At 42.1% G+C, this 19080-nt stretch overlaps 2 protein-coding genes across 4 annotated transcripts in view; one reads left to right on the forward strand and one right to left on the reverse strand.

The window, feature by feature from the left end:
• The window catches only part of ABCA1 (ATP binding cassette subfamily A member 1), a 91302-nt gene extending 84915 nt beyond the window's left edge, over positions 1 to 6387 (forward strand). For all 3 annotated transcript variants that reach the window (XM_068668052.1, XM_068668054.1, XM_068668053.1), the window contains exons 46-50: positions 351 to 485; positions 1239 to 1342; positions 1470 to 1562; positions 1744 to 1987; positions 2185 to 6387. In XM_068668052.1, the coding sequence (XP_068524153.1) occupies positions 351 to 485; positions 1239 to 1342; positions 1470 to 1562; positions 1744 to 1987; positions 2185 to 2325 (717 nt within the window). In that variant the 3' untranslated portion in view covers positions 2326 to 6387. The remainder of the gene's footprint in view (positions 1 to 350; positions 486 to 1238; positions 1343 to 1469; positions 1563 to 1743; positions 1988 to 2184) is intronic.
• Positions 6388 to 7095: 708 nt separating this feature from the next.
• NIPSNAP3A (nipsnap homolog 3A) lies at positions 7096 to 12908 on the reverse strand. The gene is made up of 6 exons (XM_068668055.1): positions 12766 to 12908; positions 11471 to 11678; positions 10235 to 10396; positions 8524 to 8673; positions 8041 to 8127; positions 7096 to 7938 (listed from the first exon to the last, which is right to left on the reverse strand). The coding sequence occupies exons 1-6, from the start codon at positions 12838 to 12840 to the stop codon at positions 7862 to 7864; spliced, it is 759 nt and encodes a 252-aa protein (XP_068524156.1). The 5' UTR covers positions 12841 to 12908; the 3' UTR covers positions 7096 to 7861.
• Between the last annotated feature and the right edge of the window lie 6172 nt (positions 12909 to 19080).

The raw sequence follows: 19080 nt of genomic DNA on the forward strand, positions 1-19080 counted from the left end.
GTGTTTGGACAGTGCTCTCTGAAATATGGCTTAATTTTTAATTTGTCCCATGTGGAGCCAGGAGTTAGACTCAATGATCTTTGAGGGTCCCTTCCAACTCAGAATATTCCATGGTTTTGTGCTGACTAAGAGGTGCAGCCATTGGATTTCCTGGGCTCCCAGGAGCAGGGTTTTATATTTTCTGATCTGAAGGTGAACCCGGTGTTCCAAAACCTAGATCCATGCCAGGTTGGAGCATCAGATAAGGGCCCTTCTGAAAAATCACTCTGAAGCTAAAGCTTGTAAAGAAACTCTCACTGTGTAAATGTAGCTGTGCTCAATTCAAGAGGGTGTTGTGCTGTCTCTTTTAGGTTGGCGAATGGGCAATTCGGAAACTGGGCCTTGTGAAGTATGGAGAAAAATATGCAGGCAATTACAGTGGAGGGAACAGGCGCAAGCTCTCCACAGCAATTGCCCTCATTGGAGGGCCACCTGTGGTATTTCTGGTGAGTTTGCAACCTTTGCTTGTTAATATTTTCCTCTGAATACAGAGAAATCGAGCTTAGATGAAGGCTGAATATTTCATGACCAACTAATGTCTGAATATGTCATCAGTCACTTAAATGTAAGCAGAGAATCTTTATTTCCCTCTTTGAATGTAGGTTAAAACTATAACGTGCCTCCTGGCTTCTGTTTTTGAAAAATCACTGGGGAAATGTGGGTCTCAAACATGATGCCAGACTACTGACTGCTGTAGCATCTCGACCACTGCTGCAACAATTTCTATACCTACAAAAAATTATGATTTTGCAGCATTTTACAGTTTTTGGGCACAAGCAAATCTTTCCATCCAGGAGAATCAGTCCTGTGTTTTTAATAATTCAATGAAAGTTGGAAATAAATGTTTTAGGAGTCTTTATATTAAAATGAAGAATAAACCTTAGGATTAGTAAAGTTCATAGTATAGAAAGAAGTAGTCTACTGCTCTATTTAAATTTGAGCTAGCTGAGTTTAACTTGTTTAGAACTGACTATTTCAACATATTATAATTGCAAAATAAACAGCACTTAGTTCTTCAACTTTTAAATTAGCAACCATCTTTTTGAGTATAAATTGTTTTCTCGTTTTAAAAAATGAGTCAAACTTGGTTATTTTCAGCTTTTCCAATAAGCATAATCAGAATGGCCAGGTCATGTCAGACATGAGGCGTTTGTTGGTGGAACGGAACAGCATAACCTACTTTTTTATGTATTTTGCAGGATGAGCCAACAACAGGGATGGATCCCAAAGCACGTCGTTTCCTGTGGAACTGTGCTCTGAGTGTAATCAAAGAGGGGAGATCAGTGGTGCTTACATCTCACAGGCAAGTAGCAACCCAACTGTGTCACACCACCACTACTGCATCTGCTGGGGCTGGATGCAAAGCTACGCTCAGCTGCTCTGCCCCGCAGCACTTCTCACAGTGCTAAGGAAGTTAATTCTTTCTGCAGCATGGAAGAATGTGAAGCCTTGTGCACTCGAATGGCGATAATGGTCAATGGGCGATTCAGGTGCCTGGGCAGCGTCCAGCATCTAAAGAACAGGTATCTATTTTCTTTTCACTTCCACCACAGTACGCATTTTTAGGGACATACAGTCAGACTTAATCCCTCATGCAGCATTCCCATGGCTTTTCTGGCTATGGGAACAGCTGCTGAGTTTTAAGCTGCACATCTGTTTCAAAGCCACTGATGTGAATTGCTCTGCTGGCCCTCTTGTTTACAGGTTTGGAGACGGTTACACGATCGTGGTGCGCATTGCAGGAGCAAACCCAGACCTGAAGCCTGTTGAGGAATTCTTTGGGCATGCCTTCCCTGGAAGTGTCCTAAAGGAAAAGCATCGGAATATGCTGCAGTACCAGCTTCCCTCCTCACCATCGTCCCTGGCCAGAATATTCAGTATTCTCTCCCAGAACAAAAAGAGACTCCACATAGAAGACTACTCCGTTTCTCAGACCACACTTGACCAAGTAAGTTTTTAGTAGCCAGTGTGCCAAAATTAGCAGAGGTAGGAATAAATCTACCAATTTTCCAGTCGTGTCTTGTGAGAGCATTTCAGCAAGCTGTAGAGCTGAATCCCAGGTATAGTCCTGAAAGCCCAGTGTATAAAGGGCCCTGAACTAACAAAAATCTAGACTGATGTTACACATGGCCTTTTTCCTTGCAGGTATTTGTAAATTTTGCTAAGGACCAAAGTGACGACGACCACACTAAGGACCTGTCATTGCACAAAAACCAAACTGTGGTAGACATTGCAATCCTTAATTCCTTTCTGCAAGATGAGAAGGTAAAAGAAAGTTGCGTGTGAGCCAATTTCAGCCAAGAAGTGATGAGCAGAATGCAAACTTCCTTTGCCTGGGGATAGGTTACTCCCAAAGAAGAAGCTAGAGGGAGAGAAACTGGACACTCTACTGATAACCATTCAATGCAATGCAATTCAATGCAATGAAAACAAAATTCCATTTTAGGGGCAGTGCCTCGTGGAGTCGTCTTGTACTGTTCTTAAGTGAAAGACTTGAATTTAGCTCATTTACAGTACAACTCTGTGAAGCTGTGGTAAAGCACCCACCAGATGCTGCGGGCTTTCATCCATACTGTATCTTGTCCTGTACAGTATGTTTTACTAGGGTTGCAAAAAACTGTTCATTAAGGAATCATGGCCAGTGGTTATTTATTGATATTCTAAAGACATGCATGTTTCACTCTTGAAAACATGCATGTCAGGAGTGGGAATTCCCTGGTGCTACATCCATTGCTGGCAATGAATGCACTGGGACAGTCGGTGGCAAGAAAAGTTGCCAGCCTTGTGGCCTGAATTTGTAAAAACTTACCTGACCAGCTTCTTTTCCTAGACTGGTGTAGGTCAGTCGGTGACAAATCTGGGGCCACAAAGCAGTGCTGTGCAGATGGGATGGCAAGAGATGGGCCATCATATCCATACATCTGTTTTAGAGGGTGGGGATATGTAGAACTGTGAACCCTACAAATGCACAGGATTGTCCCACCAGCATCACAACCAGTAACCTACTCCGCCTAGGTTTTTGTGTAGCTGAGTACTCTCCTGCTCCTTCGAGGTACTGCAGCAGCTGCATGAACACCTAGCAGAAGGGAGTGGGTGAGAAGCAGGGTTCTGACCACAGCAGCAAACTCAGTAGTTGTACAAGCTGCTAATACCAAGAGCAAGTTCTAAATCATGATACGTCACTCAGATACGTAACGTTTGCTCTTTAACCCCTGCTTTGCACCAGAAAGGTACCCATCAACTAAAGTTATTGCTTAGCACAAGTGTTGCCATTTCTGGCTTTGCCAGATAAAACTAGAAATGTAGGTCTTTTTTTTTTTTTTTAACAGTATTATTTATATGACTTTAAATACGTAGGTAGCATAATTAGGGATTGAAAGTGCTTTCACTTGATCTTTGTAGCCACAGTATTTCTTTACATTATGCCTGCAATGCTGTGCTCTCGTTCTCCATTCAGTGATAGCTATGTTCATGATCTTGGCGAGTTCCACGTTCTTGCAATCAACCTGTTATCTGGAATTACTGCAAGTTGTTGACCTAAAGTTTTCCCTGTTGGAAGCTAATATAATGTTAGATTAATGTGCAAGTTTGTACTTCTGTTGTGCAGTATAGTTTCAGTCATTAGGTGATCCCTAACTGGAGAACACACCCTTGTTCATGCAAGAAACTGCTTCATTAAAAAATTGTCTTGAACAAGATAGTTCAAAGTAGTAGTGCTACAAATTGCATCAGTGAGTTTTTAAAGTTTTACAAAGACAGATTAATAATAGAGGGGAGATGATGTGGTGAGAACAAGCAATTCTTGTTCATCCTGTAGAACAGTTGTGGGAGAGTGTGCTTTTGTTAATAAGCTTACGGGCCCTTCTGTCTTGCTTTTACAAAGTTCAGAAATAGGTTCAGTATGTGGTTTGAACCCAAGTGTAGTAGTTCCTGGGCTATTCCTGTATGTCGTGCCTCTGCCTTAAGTACCTGTACAAGTTCTGCACTAGTTTTTAACGCTACTCCGCCATGAACGAGTCACGGACCACTTTCTTCTGTGAATGCCCATAGCAGCCCAACAAGCAGCGAGGAGGCTGGAATGAGTGTTAAGGCCGATTACGTATTTCCAGGCGTACGTGGTAACATTGACCAATTCAGCATTTTTATTGCATAGACAGCTAAAGATTTAGCACAAGTCCCCAGTCCCTGCTGTGTTCTACCTTGGGATAAAGTTAATAGCTTACTACATGTTCTGCTCAAGTGCCTTTTTCATACTAATTATTTTTTATCTGTATATTGCTAAGGGGATAGAAAGGAGAGTAACGGGGATTGTTATACCTCACTTAAAACATGCTTTGTTATTACCTTTATGGCATCCTTGCCCCCATGAGGATGAGTATGCACCAAACTTCAAGGTGCAGAACAACTACCAAGCAGCTGAGCTACAGCCATGACTTTTCTATAGCAGGCTGCTGGTAGGTTATTTTATCAGTGAAATAAGTAGCATGTATTGAAGACTTACCACTGCTAGAAATCGTAATTAGAAATCAGAATTGAGTCAAAATCTCAGCATAGAGACTGAAGTGAAGGGCTTACGTTTTGCACTGCACAGATCTAGTGCACGTAGAAAACTACAAGTTCTAGGAGGATTCAGATTTGGTCAAAAAAAAAGAGCTGTGGTTTGCTCTTTGTTCATATAAGTGATTAATTTAGCAGGAAACAATAGTTTATTTTTCCCTTAGCTGGCCAAAAAGACATTATTGGTTCCTGTGCCCTGTGACTGTCATGCTTATACCCTGCCACAGGTAGTCTGGTATCTGTGATGAAAACCTTACAGTAAACATGGATATTAACTGAACTGTTTCACAACTCCAGTCCATTTTGTTTGTAGTCATACTGAACAGACAGCTTAATACAGTTCCCATGCAGATTTGTCATGGAGTAAATCCAGACAACAATTTGTCTACCCTTATTAACAGTTTATAGGGAAAAAATCACTCTAGTCACATACAGTATGATTATGAACCACTCATTATAATGAAGCTGCACTGAGGTGTTAACTTATTTTAAACTGTATTACTGTTGAAATGTTGCATCCCTCTTTGTAGTACACTTGTATTTCAGTAAGAGTTGTTACACTTTTCCCCCATGGTTAAACCGCCACTTTGCGCTTATCCTTGCCTCCTGAATTATAGTTGGTCCTTCATTCCAAGCACTTTATGCTATCTGTAATGGGATCTATTTTTGCACTGGAATATCTATTAACTTTGCAAAAATCTAGTGAGATTTCACAACTGAAATTTCTGAGTTAAATCCTTAAATGGACATTTTCATTAAAAGCGAAAAAAAAAAAAAAGTATATATATTTGTATTTGCTAATAACTGTTATGTGAAGTATTAAAAGGCACTCTAATTGCCTTGTATTAAGTAAAAAAAAAATAAAGCTGTTCTGGCACCTTTGGTCTATGAAGTGTCATTTATGCATACACCCTTGAAAAGTGCTACTTAGAAGCTCATTTTGCCCCGTTTTGGTCTGGTCTTACTTTCATGCATAATTGATGAGCAAGTTCAAGTATTCCTACATACTACTGTGAGGCACCTGCTATTTTCAGGTAAGTAAGTGAAGTGGTCCAAGATTTGAAACGCAAAAGCTACTTCAAGCTTCTTAATTTATTAAGTAAAAAGGTTTCCAATAAATCCTGAAAAAAAAAAAAAATAGAGCTTCTAAGAACCACAGACCTATCTGGATGTTCAAATCATCTGTCAGGCATGCACCCCAGAATATTTCCATCACAGAGGTGCAGCAAGGTGCAACTATATTGATAAGTGCTCGTTCTCTTTGCTATTCAATACCTGTTTTCACTGACAAAGCAGAATGTCATGTTTGTGTATAAAGGCTCTGAAATACCTTAGCTAACATCAAATTAAAGGACAATCCCTCAAGTTAATAACGTATTGATTTTGAACAGCAATTTAGAAATGAAAGCAGAACAATGGTCTGATTGCTGAAAGGAAAAGTGACTTAAAAATGTTGGCTTTTACTGCCTCTTCTACCAATATCAAAGTTCCAGAATCCAACAAATTCATTGAGTTACACTCTTCTCAAAAATTATTCTCAAGAAGCCAATTAAAATTACCTGTTTATGCTGCCTTAATAGTGTTCAGTCTGCAACTGGGGTAGTGTGCTTTATTCATCAACTTTTTGTGCCACAAAAAATACAAACTTTGGAATAAAGTGCATCTCCAACATTCTGAGTATTCATCACTTTAAGTGTTTGTGATAGAATAGTTTTATTATGGAATTTTAGTCCTTTTGTAATACTTTGCTGTTTTTTCATGTCAGTTAATAAATATAAGTAATTTGTTGCATTTGTGTGCAAAAAGTCTTATTAATTCCTCGTGACATGTTTTTGTTCAAGAAACACGAATGGTCCCCTTTTAACTGCTACAAGACCACAGTCTAAATCAGTGTGCTAGTGATGGTTTATCAGTCATTTATACCTTTAGGAGTTCATTTGTAAAATAGAAGGCAGGGGTCTCTGAACTAGTCTGCTGTCCATCCTGAGAACGCTAGAGGTCCCTCTGTCATGGGGAGAAAGGATGAAGACTGGTGGGTGTAAAGATCTGTGACCTCTTAACACTCCATTACACAGTAGCTGGATCCCATCCACTCAGCTTGGACACCAGCACAACTACCTGCAGCCGTTTTGGTTATATTTTTTTTCCTAGTGCTTTCGATGAGACCTTAATGCACTTGACAGGAGCAACAATCATCATTAGGCAGATTGCACAAAGATACTTTGGTAAAGTGAACTCAGTTGCTTATCGCAGGTCAGTGAATAAACTTCAGATTTCAGCAGAGGGTGCTTTTCACTGTACACAAAATCTAAGTGACGCCTCACCCCGTGTGCCCGCTGCCCTGCTGCTACTCCAGCAAATCACACAGCAGCTTAGTGACTCCAGAGCAGCTATTACCAGGCCTGCTGATGACCGGAATGCAAAACCTGCAGAAGGCTGTGCCTGGGAGAATGGGGTTTATCACAGGTCGAAACCATAAAGAGCTGGAGGTGCAAACACTAAGATTTCATTCTTTATGCAAATTTATTTGGCTTTTAACAATCTGGCAGACACTATTTCAAAGAATGTAAGCATGTATAGATGCGCTGAATTTGAGATACAAGATTGTAAATTTTAGCACCCTAAATAAGTATTAAAATACTTCCTCAAAGCTAGCTTTGTGGAAGTGCTTACTGAATACAAAATGAAAGGACCGTAGTCAGGCCAGACTCCATCAGAACGCCACCTAACCAGCTTCACTGCAGCACCTCCTTGGCACAATTGTAGCCACACTGAAATTTTACATTACGAAGAATTAATATAAGGCACCCCAATGAGATGTCTGATGAAACATAACCATGTTACGAGGATATAGGGGCATTCATTCTTAAGACAGTATGTAATACCCATGATGCAGTGATTACAAGAGTCGCCAGTGTGCATTATGAAAATGATACCACCCTGAATTGTAACTTTGGAAAACAACACTTTACTTAGTGGGTCCTATTAGTAAACACAGAAAAGTTTTAATAAGTGAGGGGTTAAATTACAAGAGCTGCAAAACTAATTTTCATGTTCTATTCCTGGAGATGTAGAAACAGCATCATAAACTATCATGCAGGATTTTACTAATTTTCTTTGGTGTATCAGCATTTTGCATCCATTCACTGTAAACTGAAAAACAAACCACACAGTTCATGAGGGTATGACGATCCATATGACGGTACTTGCTGACGGTGCTTTCATCTTGTCTTTTCTGCCATTGGTCACATCATTTAGGGGAAGGTTACTTCAGGGGTGAGCATGCCATAGGAATCATCAGCATGTTGTGCTGGGACTCCAAGAACCTGACGCTGTCCCGTACTGCAATGAAACACACATTTAATTAGGAAATAAATCCAATGAGGAGTAATACTTTTCTCAGCATGCATACAAGTACCAGCAGTGAGCGCCAACATCGCTTACCAGCTGCTACCACTCTGGCATCTTCATGGGCACTGTGCCTTCCTGCTGCCCGGTGATCTGGGCTCTCATTCCACCAGATCACATGGACTGAAAAGTACAAATAAAGGCAGCTAAATATTGTTACTGTTGTAATACCATATGCACGTCCTAGTTTTCCACCCTCTCACGCCTTGCATCTAGCAGAAACGATTCACCAGGCGAGTATGTGGAGAGACAATCTGTTGCTGAGCCTTTGAAAGGTTTGACTCTTGAACATCAGATCTAAGAACCTTTTAAAAGAGCACCATCTGGCTTAAGCATATAACCCAATACACAACGTTGGGTTCAAGGACTGTTTACAGGACTTCTGTGATCCATACCAACTTTTTTTTTTATCAAGCCATCCAATCGTGAGCCAGGACAAGGGTTTCTCCCACTTTTCCCACCCCTTCTCCCCCAGTCGCCATTCCCAAATCTTTATCAGAAAGTGAGCAGTACTTGTACCTGTGTTAAGTAACCCGTACTCTGTGTGGAAAACTCCAATCAGCTTAGTGTAGCCTGTATTGATGTGAGCATTGATTGCAGCCTGGAACGATTCACCCCACAGAGCTGGCCCACCAGGTTTCATCTGGAAAGTAACCCACTCGTATACACCTGGAGGAGAAGACAAAGACAACCTCGAGGAAGGAAATAAAACTTAATACGTGCTGTTTCTCATTTTTTCACAGCCACAATGTTGTCATTGTGAAACCGGCACTGCAATTCCATGCCATTTGGGGTGGGCAGCCCACAAAACTGCCCCCTTCCTCCCAGCCCACACACACATCATCTCACAGCTTCCAGAGGAGCACAGGGAAGTGGCTCTTCAACTAGAACTGTTTGAAGTCTACATAAAAGCTCTGGGACCCAGAGGTTCAAAAGGATTCCCACAAAGCCCAGTTTAAAGGGAAATGGTCGCACGAACATTCACAGCAGTTCAATGTACTTTGCAGAAATCACAAATACTTATACTTGGTAGGTTTGCGATGGCTGAACTATGCGAGGTGGCCTTTTCTAAGACTAGTGATGTTTTCTGGAGCTGGTTTATGACATTATAAACACCTTTGAATCTTGGCAGCTGGTTGCATCAAGACTTGGAAGTCATAAACAGCAGACCATGACTAGATTGCCATCTCTGCTCTGCTAAACAATCTGCCTTGTTTGCAGACAGACAGCACGATATCCCAAAAAACTGGTCTTGCTAAAAGACATGTTACCTGCCTCCTTTCCATTCACATCGTTACTCTAAATCACACTTGCTAACACTTTAATAGGAATCTGGACAATTGTCGTATGGCAATGTATTGTCTGGTACTGTTCTCCAAATACAGGCTGGAGATTTAAAAAGTACAAACATTAAAATGTGAATGAAGTGTTAGAATAGCCAGGTACCCAATTTCAACAGAAAACTGGACTGCTTTTAAATTCAATTGTAACACAGCATAAAATTCATAATCTCTCAGAAATAAAGAAGAAAGATTACTGTATGCATACATATTCTGAGGGGTAAAGCAGGGCCTATTTGACATTATTCCAGGTGACAGACTACAAAGTCTGCAAATTTTTCTCAGTAAGCATGCGGTCACATTTGCTACAGAAAGAAAGAAAATATGGAGAGATAGGACATGAGAGACAGGACATCTAAACCTGATTTATGAACTACAAAGTATGCTTGACTTATACGTACCTTTAAAAAGTAGGTTTGGGGGTCCTTGTTTTAAAAACAATTACGCAAAAGAAGCAATAAAATAAAAATTGACAAATGAGAAAAACCTCTGTGATACGGAACAATCTTTTTTTAAATGTTTCCAGGAAACATCCTCTTGCTAACAGATGGACAAAGGGAGTCCAGGATGACTGCTCAGAATGTTAGTACAGAGTTGTCATTCTGCATGTTTGTTTATGTGACTCACACAACTTTTTACAGCCTTACAACTGGGGCTGTAGCTTTTGACAAAAAGTTTGACAAAGGTTTGACACAAGTCAGTACAAAGCCATTCTTAAAAATTTTCTACCTCATCTGTACTATGTCACCTCTTTCAGAGTGTGTGTACACGCACTTGTTACATAAAGGGTTATAAAATTGTGTAATACCTGGTTTAAACTTTAAGCTGTTTTTGGTAGCCAGTCAGTCAGCATCAGTATCTTTAATCAGTAAAAGAGAAGATAAGCTCACCCCCTTCTTTTGAAGGTTTCCCAAGCTGACACCAGGGTACCAGATAAGCAACTTCATTGTGCTGCTTCTCTATACAGGTGAGGGCTGGAGAGATGAATTTTCCCTGCCAGTCCTTGTCATTGGCTAGCGCCTTCCGGACTGCTGCTCTGTGGGCAAAATTATCTGTAAGAAAGGGGAAAAAATATGAAAAAATGTACTTAATGCTACATCAGCAAGTATGAGAAAGATGTAGCATGAGAGACTGGAAAGAACTTTGAGGAATATCAGTATTTTGGTATTCAGAGGAAAAATGTAACAGTTTTTCTTAATTACTTAACAACATTTAAGAAGGGGGCTGATGAGACAAGGAGAAAGGATGTTGAACCTTACACATATAAACATAACCATGAAATAAAAATAATTTTATTTTTCCTTAGTTTTCCATTAAAAAGTTTCTCAGAAACTATTCAGATTTTTTATATATATATATATATATATATATATTTTTTTTTAGAAAAAGGAACAACAGAATAGGGCAGAAAATTCTAAGAAGCAAGACATTTCTTAACCACAGATGCATGTGGCAGACAGCACTGACTCCAACAACGTACGAAGCTGGTTACAGTACCAGCAGCCTGTTGCAACCATCGCTGCAGCAACAGAGCGCTTCACACACGTGGGATGACAGAGCTGGTGGAGCAGCTTTCCAGCTCAGCACAGCATAGCTTCAGGAGCCTAACCACACAAACCGTGTGCTCTTCTGTTTTAGGCGAGTGACTGAACTAAACTTGAACCATGCTCATCTAAGATTTGGGAACAATGATACGTGCATGATTCTGTGTAAACACATACAGACACTTGCATATATGCTGTCTGCAGTTATCTGCATTATCTTATTGAGGACATCTCAGACTTTCTTCCATCCATTTTGAGATTGTGAAGACATCTGTGGTTCAGGAGCTGGCCCTAAGCAAGACACCTACCACAGGCAAAAGCACTCTGCGGCAGCTCATCTCATACACCTGCGAGGCACAAAGACCACCCTGTAGGAACAGCTGTAATCCTTTCATCCCAACAAGTCAAAATTGTCCTACATTTTTTTTTTCCATTAATCAGTATGGTAACAGGTTTTTTTTTTTTTTTTTTTTTTTTTTTTTTTTCTGATGCTTGGTTACTTATCGTAAGAGCAACAAACACCAGCCACATAAGCAGTCCCCTCGCTGGCACACGGAGCACGTAGAGGGATGCCGAGCGTACCATACTTCCACACATGGACAGCCTTATTCATCGCTCCCAGCTCCACAGTCCAGAATCCCACCAGCTCTGAGTGAGCTGTGCGAAGGTGGAAGTACTTATTGACCAGTTCCACAAACTCCTTCATCCTCGATGGCTTAATATCGTATGTGCGAATTTCATAGAAAATGCCGTTATTTTGTCTGGGACCTGTAGCAAGGGATGCGAGTACCTAAGAGAAAATGTTAAGAAAAATAACAAACATTCTCAAGCCAGAAAACCATCCTTCTGTCTCATTTCTAGACTTCTTGTTTTGTTTTACAGTGAGGCACAGGTGTTTGGTTTTTGTTTGTTGTTTAGTTTCTTTGTTTGTTTAATAGGGACCGGGAGAGGGAATACTTCATGACCTCCACTGCATGAGTACCTTGTGACTTTTTCCTTTGGAAATACTTCCCATGTACACTATTTGCTGCAATTCCTTTTGGCAGTGCAATGGACCGTCACGCGTCCTTTGTCAAAATGAGCTGTTTAGTTATTACCCATTAAAAAAGAAGGGGTTTTCTCTCCTCACCAGGGTCTCATGGGGTCTTCCCAGAACCAGTGGCACCAGGGTATGCCTCCATGACCCAGTCCTCTGCCACGGCACGTGCGACAAGGGCCAGCTAAACAGGAATGGGAGCAGGGGAAGTGTTGCCTGCCAGGTTACTCATTCATTGCCCTCTGCAGGGCGTGCTCTTGCCTTGGCTGCTTGTGAATGCAAAAGTGAACCAGACATCTTGATGAGCACCCCCTGTAATACGCTTCTTAATATGCCTTCGATATGTAAATATAATTTATGATTCTAAAAAGAAAGAAAGAAAAAAAAGGTGGCTAACTCTTCATATCATTTAACATTTTAATGCAGAGTGCTGACTAAACCAGTGCCCATTACTGATTTTGCTGAGAGTTACAGCGTGCAACTGCATAAAATAATAAATGTCACTACCAGCTTGCATCTCTGCATTAAAGCATCGCTCTCTTGGCACTGCTCAGCCCAACACTCGCCAGACTGCATCGCGTTTTTACCCATCTACAACCAGCTACTGCACCACGCTTCCTAATGACAGCCTTACATCGGTATTGACAGCTTATAGATCGCTGGCACAAAAAACGCCCAGCAGCAAGCGCCTGGGGAGAGATTGCTTCCTTCTGCTAACCCCTGCCTCCTTGCCCTTTGCTGGCAGCCTCCCGAGGGCTGCTGGCGAGCCCTTTTCCCATCCACGCCACATAAATGTCCCCCGGCCCGGCCCTTCCCTCCTCGGCCCCGTCCCGGCCCTCACCTGCGGGCGGCCCCGCGCCCCGCACAGGCGGGCGGCGGCGGCCAGGGGTCGGCGGAGCAGCCCCGGGGGCAGCATGGCGGGCGGGCGGTGGCGGCGGGCGGGCCCTTGGGCGGCCCCTGGGCCGGAGCGGGGCGGCCGCTGGGCGGGGGTGGGACCAGGGAGTCAGAATCGTAGGGTAACAGAGGCAGAGGTGTTGGGAAAGAGCTCCCAGAGCTCCTCGCCCATCCCTGTACCACCAGTGTCACCACTAAAACACGTCCCCAGGCACCACGTCCAGCCTGTCCTTGAGCACCCCCAGGGATGGTGACCCCACCACCTCCCTGGGCAACCCGTCCCAGTGCCTGACTGCTCTGTCTGAGCAGAAATGGCTCCTCATTGCCAACCTGAGCCTCCCCTGGTGCAACTTGAGGCCATTCCCTCTGGTCCTATCACTGGAGGAGAGGTGGACCCCCAGCTCCCCACACCTTCCTTTCAGGCAGCTGCAGAGAGCAATGAGGTCTCCCCTGAGCCTCCTCCTCTCCAGACCAAAAACCTCCAGTTCCCTCAGCCACTCCTCACAGGACTTGTGCTCCAGGCCATGCACCAGCTTTGCAGCCTCGACATGCTCTATGGCCTTGATGCCCTTCTTGTGGTGAGGAGCCCAAAGCTGAACACAGTACTCGTGGTGCATCCTCACCAGAGCAGAGCACAGGGGAACAATCACCACCCTGGTCCTGCTGGCTGCACTGTTCCTGAAACAAGCAGGGATTTTGTTAGCCTTCTTGGCCACCTGGGCACACTGCTGGCTGATGTTCAGGCAAGCATCAACCAGCACCCCCAGGTCCTTTTCCTCTGCACAGCTTTCCAGCCACTCTGCCCCAAGACCGTAGCGCTGCATGGGGTTGTTGTGACCAAAGTGCAGGACCCGGCCCATAGCCATGTTGAACCTCATCCCACTGGCCTCTGCCCATCAATCCATCCTGTCCAGGTCCCCCTGCAGGGCCTTCCTGCCCTCAAGCAGATGACCGACTCACTCTGCAGGGTTGAACGCTGGCCCAAAGGGAGTGTTGGTGTCAGTGCAGCTGATAATAAAGATAAATTATAAATAACAAATAAATATACATCCTGCTTCAGTGAAGGGTGGCCTGTGAAAGCCAATAACAATAACAACAACTTCAATGACAACAAAATCAACAACAATAACAACAACAACAACAATAACAATAATAACAATATAATTAATATAATTAATAATGGAATTAAGGTGAAGAGGGAAATCATGGCTTTGTGCCTTGCTTGTGCTACTCTGTGTGGAGCTTTCATGGTTTTTCTCTTGATTTCAGGCAATTTTTGTTAATAACAACCCCAGGAAAAAATATGGTCTAAATTAAAATGAGAAAGGAAAAAGTTGTTTTAGCAGACACGTTAAGAGAGTGGTGTGGAAAAAATGAAGAATCTGCACTGTGTGTTAGTGCGTTGTAAGTACACGTGCAAGTGTTACCCATGGTTACATTTTTTATGTTAAAAGCACTGAGCTTGATACACAATAAAGCATTTTTGCAGCATGGCATGAATCATTTTGATAGTTTCTATAGCAGAAGCACATATGAAGTGTGATTGCTGATGCAGTAATTGCCTGTTTCAGATCTTTTTTTTTTTTTCCTTCTTTCTTTTTTTTTTTTTTTTCCCCACTTACAAACAAATTGTATTTCCGCTGAGGGCAGGGAATGAGTGGCAAATTCCATAATATTTAAGGTCTTCCTTTGTTTATCTTAACATATGGTTGCATAGATGTTGCTCATAGCCATGTTGTGCTGGGAGATTCCTTTACATTTGTAAAAGTTTTATCATTTCAACTTTATATGTGTTTGCTTCTTTGTCAGAAATGAAACCAGGATTTCAATCAAGTAGTCATAAAAAGCAGGTTTTGTTCTTGTTAACCTGAACAGTCAAACAGACACTTTGATTTTAAACCTCTTTGGTGTAGTCAGGGAATAGAAAAAAGAACGTGATTTTTCTATTTGAGCAAAACAGTTCAATGTAGTGCAAAGGAAAAATGTACAACAAACAGCAGTGGAACTCATTTGTAGGCCCAAAATGATTCCCTGAAACTATTTGACAAATGATTTTATACAGACATAACTTTGAGAAAACTGTTTGTGAGTTCAGCTAATGAAGTGGCTAAGAAAAAACTTGTTAAGAAAGCTGTTCTTTCAGCTCTACATTTTTGCCTCAAACATGAGTTTGCCACATTTCCTGATATTTTCTCATTTACGTTCTTCTAGAAGTCCAGGGGAATATTCTTCTTTCAAAACAGACGATGCAGAGCCACCGTGGCAGAGTGAGGGGACTGTATATCCAGCCTGTTTGCTACTTATGGGGCTGTTTACCATTCCATAAAATGGTGAATAGGAGCTGTGTTTTGCAGACATAACGCAGCTCACAGATAGTATTGGACATATGGGAACGACAGTGTTGATCTTGTGAAAGAAATAGTGCTGCATAATACCTGTTAGGAATGTTTAATTTTGGTCCACAGTTGATGAATCAAATACTGTTTTCTATTCATGCCGCTGTGGCTGCCAGTGATCCCCAGGCAGAAATGGTTTATTAAAATGTTTGTTACCAGTGGAAGCCAAAGCTCCATGGAGGCAAAATGCAAGAAAGTGATTTGTTGCTATACTGCATTTATGTGTTGTATTCCCTCCATGCAACATTTTAATCGATTATCATTTTCCCATGGCACAGGGAAACATTTGTAGTCTGATCTATATGTAAATGACCTGTGAGTGTGTGCAAGCACTGGGTAATATCTTTTATCTCTCTCATATCCTAATTGGAGGTGGTGATAATAGATAAAGGTAACCATCTGTACCAAAGGCATTAACACTTGCAGGAGCAGCTCTAACTTCATTTCTGATGTTTGCTTAAACACATGCAAAGAAAGCAAATCAGTGCTAAGCTCTTCTTGAAACTGAGAAAGCACGATACCTGTCCTTATTACACTAGGCAGGATGTTCCAATTTGTGAATCACAGCTTTCATTTTCCTTTTGTGTAAAGGATGAAACAAGGAGCTTTCCTTCTCTTCTTCCATGAAACCTTCTGCTTAAGCTCTTTCCACAGAAAGGCTATTTTCAAGTGTACAAGCAATAGGGCTTCTTGCTGCTCTTTTAAAACTACAGCTGGTTAAATAGTTCCATGACATTGGCAGAACTTGAGGCAGGTGTACAAGGTGCTTATTTAGCCTAAGTGTAACATGCAGACTTTCCCTGTTCTTACAAATCTCTCATTCTGTGTGCTGCACATCATCTCAGTGGTTCTGATCCTGGATGAGCAAGCAGTGAGTGATTTCCTGGTTTGTGAACAATACAGCATTCCTGAATATAATGTAGCCTCTTGGTGTCTTCCCAGTAGGCCAGAACATGTACATGTAAATAGCTTCTCATTTCCATCTTCTCAGCTATTCCATATGAAAATCTGAGTGACAGCTTACCAAACTCAGTATTTTCTTCCATGGTTTTCCCGGTCACTTTGCAACCTTCATCCTAGCGAAACAATCTGCATTGTATATAGTTAATTGCTGTGTGTCAACAATGGGAATACCTACCCAAACCAGTGCCATCCCTGTCTTACCACTGGTGAGAGTCACCATGCTGCTCCTTTGTGGCCAGGGCCTGAGGACATGCTCAAACCAGAGTCATCTTCAGGTTTCTGGTCAGTGATGTCATGTTTTCCCTTTGCTGGAGAAGGCAATGCAGTGCTTTGTCTCTCTGGGAAGCAGGTCCCTGCTGTCCACACTCTGCATTTGTCCACTCCACACCCAGAATATGCGCTGATGTTTGATGCAACCCCTGACCATGCCAGGGTGGAGTCCATCAGCTGTCTTGGCCTCTTAGATCTTCGGGAAGAAGATATACGGCAAGGCAGGGGTTTACAGCTATCTAGAAAGGAATTAGAGAGCTGCTTTATGGTGATACATTTTCATAAACATTTGGGCCTGATATTGGGTGTCACAGTGCCTTTTGTCATTGTTTGTATCAGCACCAGGAGGAGACAAATTTTACGGTATCAGATGTTCTCCACTCATCTTGCAAGTACCCAACTACCTATAGCACAAACTGAGTGATGGACCACTCTGTTTATTTGAATTAAGTACAGAAGAAAACACTCAGATGTGTTCCCTGTTCTTTTATAGAAGGCATATTTCTTAAAAGCTCAATTAAATGATTTTTTTTTCTTTTCTTTTTTTTTTTTTTTTTTTTTGTAGCCCCTGGGAAATCTATAATGATTCTAGAAGAAGGGACATGTTAAAGATGACACACATATTGAAATCCTCTAATCACTTCATTTTTTTTGTATAGTAAAACAGTTTTATTCCATACCTCCGATTTAAAAACAAAAACAACAAAACAAAAAAAAAACCTTCCTTATCAATAGCTCATAAGTATTAAGTTCAAGGACTTTATTAATGTGTTGTGCTTATTTCCTGACCACTGTAATTACAGTTGTTCACCTCAGAATATCTCCTTGCATTTTATGAGTGATATTTTTAAAATCTGAGAATTAAATACTCCTTTTAGTTAATCCCTTTCCAGTTGATTAGGCAAAAAACAATGCTCTGCTTGCACATTTTCACAGATGGGGTGACATACGGTGGCTTCTGCCACTGCGGGTATTTCAAGCACAATGCAGCTGAGAACTGTAAGGTCTGTGCGGGAAAGGAGTTGACATGAGTATGCAGATGAAGGTTTACATGGGGAATACCCAGCTGGGTTGACTTCTTACTTCACAGGTATTAGCTCAATTAACATTTTCCCCTGAAAAATTAAAGCCTACAAAAGATGCAAATGAAATACCCATTTTTTCTTTCCTAAGCTACATTTCTCTATTGCTGTCTGTTATTTGCTGCATACAATAAGCTTATTTCTGGAGGTGTAAAATGAGTTTTTTCTCTAGGATTTGGCCAAGCACAGGTTGCACGTGTGATCTAAAGTCATGTTTGCCTGCTTAGGAAAGCAGGCTGTACATGCTTAACCCAAAGAAAACCAGGGTTCTTTCAGCTGAGGGTGAAACAACATTGTGCCTCCTAACCTGAGTCCTGACGTGAGGCCTTCTGTGATGGAGGAGACAAGCAAAAGTACCCATTCTGTCAGATTTGATAAGGGAAGATAGATTCCAACACAGAAAGGTTTGCTGTGGAAAGCACCTTTCAGGTATTCTTGCAATCCCATACCTGGATCAGGTGAGGAGAACGGGCATGGTCCTAGGAAGGCCTAAGAGGGCAGGGGAGGCGAATATGGCCTGTTTTCCTTGCTTGGGTGATTTCCTTCACCCTCTCCCAACAAGGATAGGAGATGAATGCAAGCAGACTGCTCTCAGACGAGTACATCCCGTCAGTCTTACTGCTGTCTGTGCTGCTGGGGTGACTTGGCTGACCAGCTGGCCGCTTCTCCTCATGTTGCCCAGCACAGCCTGGCCCCAGCAGAGATCCGTGCAGCATCAGAGGGTGGCTGATTTACTGTGGGCCTGCTTAACCTGGGTGGAGAGCCGTCTGTGGTGGCACACAGCAAACATGCGGTTTCTAGGTATTTTGTTCTTCATCTCAGTCTCTCTCTAATACCAGTAATATTACTTAAATGGCATTGTCCCACGTAGCCTGCAGCACAAGTCCCAGTTAATGAAAGGAACTCTATGATGCCTGTGTATGGCCACCTTGGGGTTAGTTAGGCAGCCAGTCATTTTATTGTGAGCAAGCTCCTCTGCCTTAATTCATCTCCTGAGTTTGGGAATGAGGCCTGGAAAGCTTTGAACAAAAAAGCCCAAAATGATGGGTTAGATTTCTGAGCAAGGCTAAATTATCAACTCCAATAATTCACCTCTCTCTTCTATTTTTTGATGCCTTGCATAGATAAAGATCTCTTTCCTGTAGAAACACAGTCTTGTCCCACATGCCTAGAAAAGTTGTCTCCCTCTTCCAGTCTGCAGTAAATAACCTCTTTTGTAGCTTCCTTTCCCTGTAGTTAGATTGAAATGAGTACTGATAATAGGCTTCTCTTCCTGCCTTAGTTGTTCTTCCCTGACACCCCAGAAAACTGCTTTTCTTGGTACCACTCAATGCGAAGTTCACCTGTTTTTTTTTTTTTTTTTTCCAAAATTCAAGAGGTGCTCTTGCTGTTTATGGTAATGAGCTGCAGGTCTGTTAATCACACCAGGGAAATTTGCAGCTGTTGCAGAACTCGTCATCTACCTCTGCACCTGGCCAGCACGGTCTGTTCATCACATCTCTCCTTTCCACCTGTATCTTGGTGTAATGAAAGCACAGCTGAAGGCTGGAC

Source organism: Anas acuta, chromosome Z (genome assembly GCF_963932015.1).
Source record: "Anas acuta chromosome Z, bAnaAcu1.1, whole genome shotgun sequence".
Lineage (NCBI taxonomy): Eukaryota > Metazoa > Chordata > Aves > Anseriformes > Anatidae > Anas > Anas acuta.

Bases quoted from the DNA above. Each gene is read 5' to 3' on its own strand.
- NIPSNAP3A (XM_068668055.1), bottom strand. From the start codon at position 12,840: ATGCTGCCCCCGGGGCTGCTCCGCCGACCCCTGGCCGCCGCCGCCCGC. The intron at 10,397-11,470 runs GTACGCTCGGCA...CCTTTCTTACAG, and splicing joins TGTCCATGTGTGGAAGTATG to ATAATTTTGCCCACAGAGCA. The intron at 8,128-8,523 runs GTACAAGTACTG...TGTACTTTTCAG, and splicing joins GTACGGGTTACTTAACACAG to TCCATGTGATCTGGTGGAAT.